This window comes from Fulmarus glacialis, unplaced genomic scaffold (assembly GCF_000690835.1).
Source record: "Fulmarus glacialis isolate BGI_N327 unplaced genomic scaffold, ASM69083v1 scaffold20532, whole genome shotgun sequence".
Classification (NCBI taxonomy): Eukaryota; Metazoa; Chordata; class Aves; order Procellariiformes; family Procellariidae; genus Fulmarus; species Fulmarus glacialis.
The window spans coordinates 4,879-6,880 of NW_009196147.1; the positions used below are offsets into that span (position 1 = coordinate 4,879).

At 59.0% G+C, this 2,002-nt stretch overlaps 1 protein-coding gene across 1 annotated transcript in view; it reads right to left on the bottom strand.

The window, feature by feature from the left end:
- Positions 1-2,002, bottom strand: part of ZNF335 (zinc finger protein 335) — an 8,549-nt gene that overhangs the window by 2,212 nt on the left and 4,335 nt on the right. Inside the window, 6 exon segments of the mRNA XM_009572123.1 lie at positions 103-242; positions 605-747; positions 837-905; positions 907-1,218; positions 1,298-1,436; positions 1,549-1,903. Coding sequence (XP_009570418.1) covers positions 103-242; positions 605-747; positions 837-905; positions 907-1,218; positions 1,298-1,436; positions 1,549-1,903 — 1,158 coding nt within the window.

The window sequence follows — 2,002 nt, forward strand, 5'->3', positions numbered from 1 at the left end:
CCCACCTCAGCCCTGCTCAGCCCACAAACTGGGTGAATCCCCACATGGTGCTCTGGCTACAGGGAACCTGCAGGTCACCCCGGTCACAGGGACACATCTTACTCTGCAGGGTGGCCAGCGTGTCCTCATCGCTGTTCAGTATGATGGTCTGCTGGGCAGCAGCTGCAGGCGCGCCTGGCCTCTTCCCCTCTGAGCTGTGCAAACGCTGCATGTGGAACTTGAGGTGTCCATTACGGTTGAACCTATGGGAGGAACGAGGGCGAGGTGGAGTTTGCCATGGGTAGCACAGGGCCTCTGTGCTCTCTGCAGAGACCCAGGCCGTGGGCACCACGAGCATGTCCTATGACATGGCCTGTCCCAGCTCCCAAAATGCTTCCATCAGGCCCAAGTACTGAACCTCCCCATGCAGAAGCTCCTTGGAGACGAAGTTGTGTCCACCTGCAGCAGAAACCGTTCTCAAGGGCAGAGTCCCCTCTAACAGAGGACTGCTCCCAGGGGTAGGATCAGGGCAGCCAGCTCTCTGCCAATATCCTATCTCCTCTTGAGCCTTGGAGAGCTCTACAGGATTTCTCAAAGCAGCAACAACCTAGCAGGCTTTACTCACCTCTGCCCACAGATCTGGCAGGCAAAGGGCTTCTCGTTGGTGTGTGTCAGCATGTGCCTGCGCAGGTCCTTCTTGTTCTTGGAGGCGAAGCTGCAGTGGGTGCACTTGTGCGGCCGAAGGCTGGCATGCTGGACCATGTGGTTCTGCGGGCAGAAGGACAAGCACAGGGTCAGAAAGCCCCCGTTTCTCCAAACCTCTTGTTCCCAGGGCTGCTCTGTGCCAGGGAACCTACCCGAACCTCCGGCCAGAGGGCTGCAGTGAACGGACAGTCGGGACACTTGAAGGTGCTGGGCCCAATGTGGGCTCTCTTGTGACTCTCCATTTCTGCTCTCCCTGTGAACATGGCTGTGCAAATCTTGCATGAAAACTTTTTGGCTGTGGAAATCTTGCACGAGAGCTTCTTGGCTGTGGAAACCTTGCAAGAGAGCTTCTTGGCCATGCCTTGGAGCGCAGGCCACTTGACCTTTGGGGATAAGATTTCCTGCCCCTCGGAGGCTGGGGATAAAGACGAGTCCTTCTGGAGCTGCCTGGTGACACACTGCACCAGGGGCCACTTGACGCCGGCGGGCTGTGCCTCCTGGCCCTCCACAGGCGAAGGAAAGGCAGCGTCCCCACTGAGGGGCTGAGAGAGAAACACCCAGTCACGCCTGCTCACACTGCTGCCCGAGACGGGGAGAAAGCTCAGCTCCTTACCTCAATGTGATGGAACTGGCTCCCCGGAACGCTGGATGACATGATATAGTGATTGTTATGGTCCTTCAGGGCCTCCTCTGTCATCACAGCTTCGCTCACTACAACCGCGTGGGAGGTCTCTGCAGGGCTCTCCTCCTCACTGCTGGAGAGGACAGGGTCAGGGACAATCTGCCTCATCCTCCTCACCACTAAAGCCTCCTCATTTGAGGTCAGAAATGTCTCTGTCTCCCCGCTCCTCCCACACAGCTGACCTGTACAGCGTGCCTGGAGCCTGAATCTCCTCACTGATGGGTGTGATGATGCTGTACTCTGTCGTCCCACCAAAGGGGATAGTGATCTGCTGCAGCTCTGAGCCACTCAGGGTTGCCTCCTCGTAAGCCTCCTGCACCAACGTCTCCCCAGGCTCTGCCATGTGCAGCGTCACCAACTTCTGCTGCTCCTGCTCCTCAGAGTCCATCTCTGCCCCCTCCTCCCGTGCCTGCGCCTCACAGGGGACCTGCGCCTCTCCTGAATCACCCGGCTTCACCACTGCCACCTGCAGGGGGGACAACAGCTCAGCCAGAGGAAGGCAAGGCTCTACAAGACACTGCCTGAAGCCGAACAGGGCTGGGCACTGTGGAAAGATTGTGGAAGCCTCCCCCTGCTGCCCCCCGGCAGGCACGCCCTCCTCCTTGGCCCTCCTCACCTGCAGCGAGCCCGTGGCCA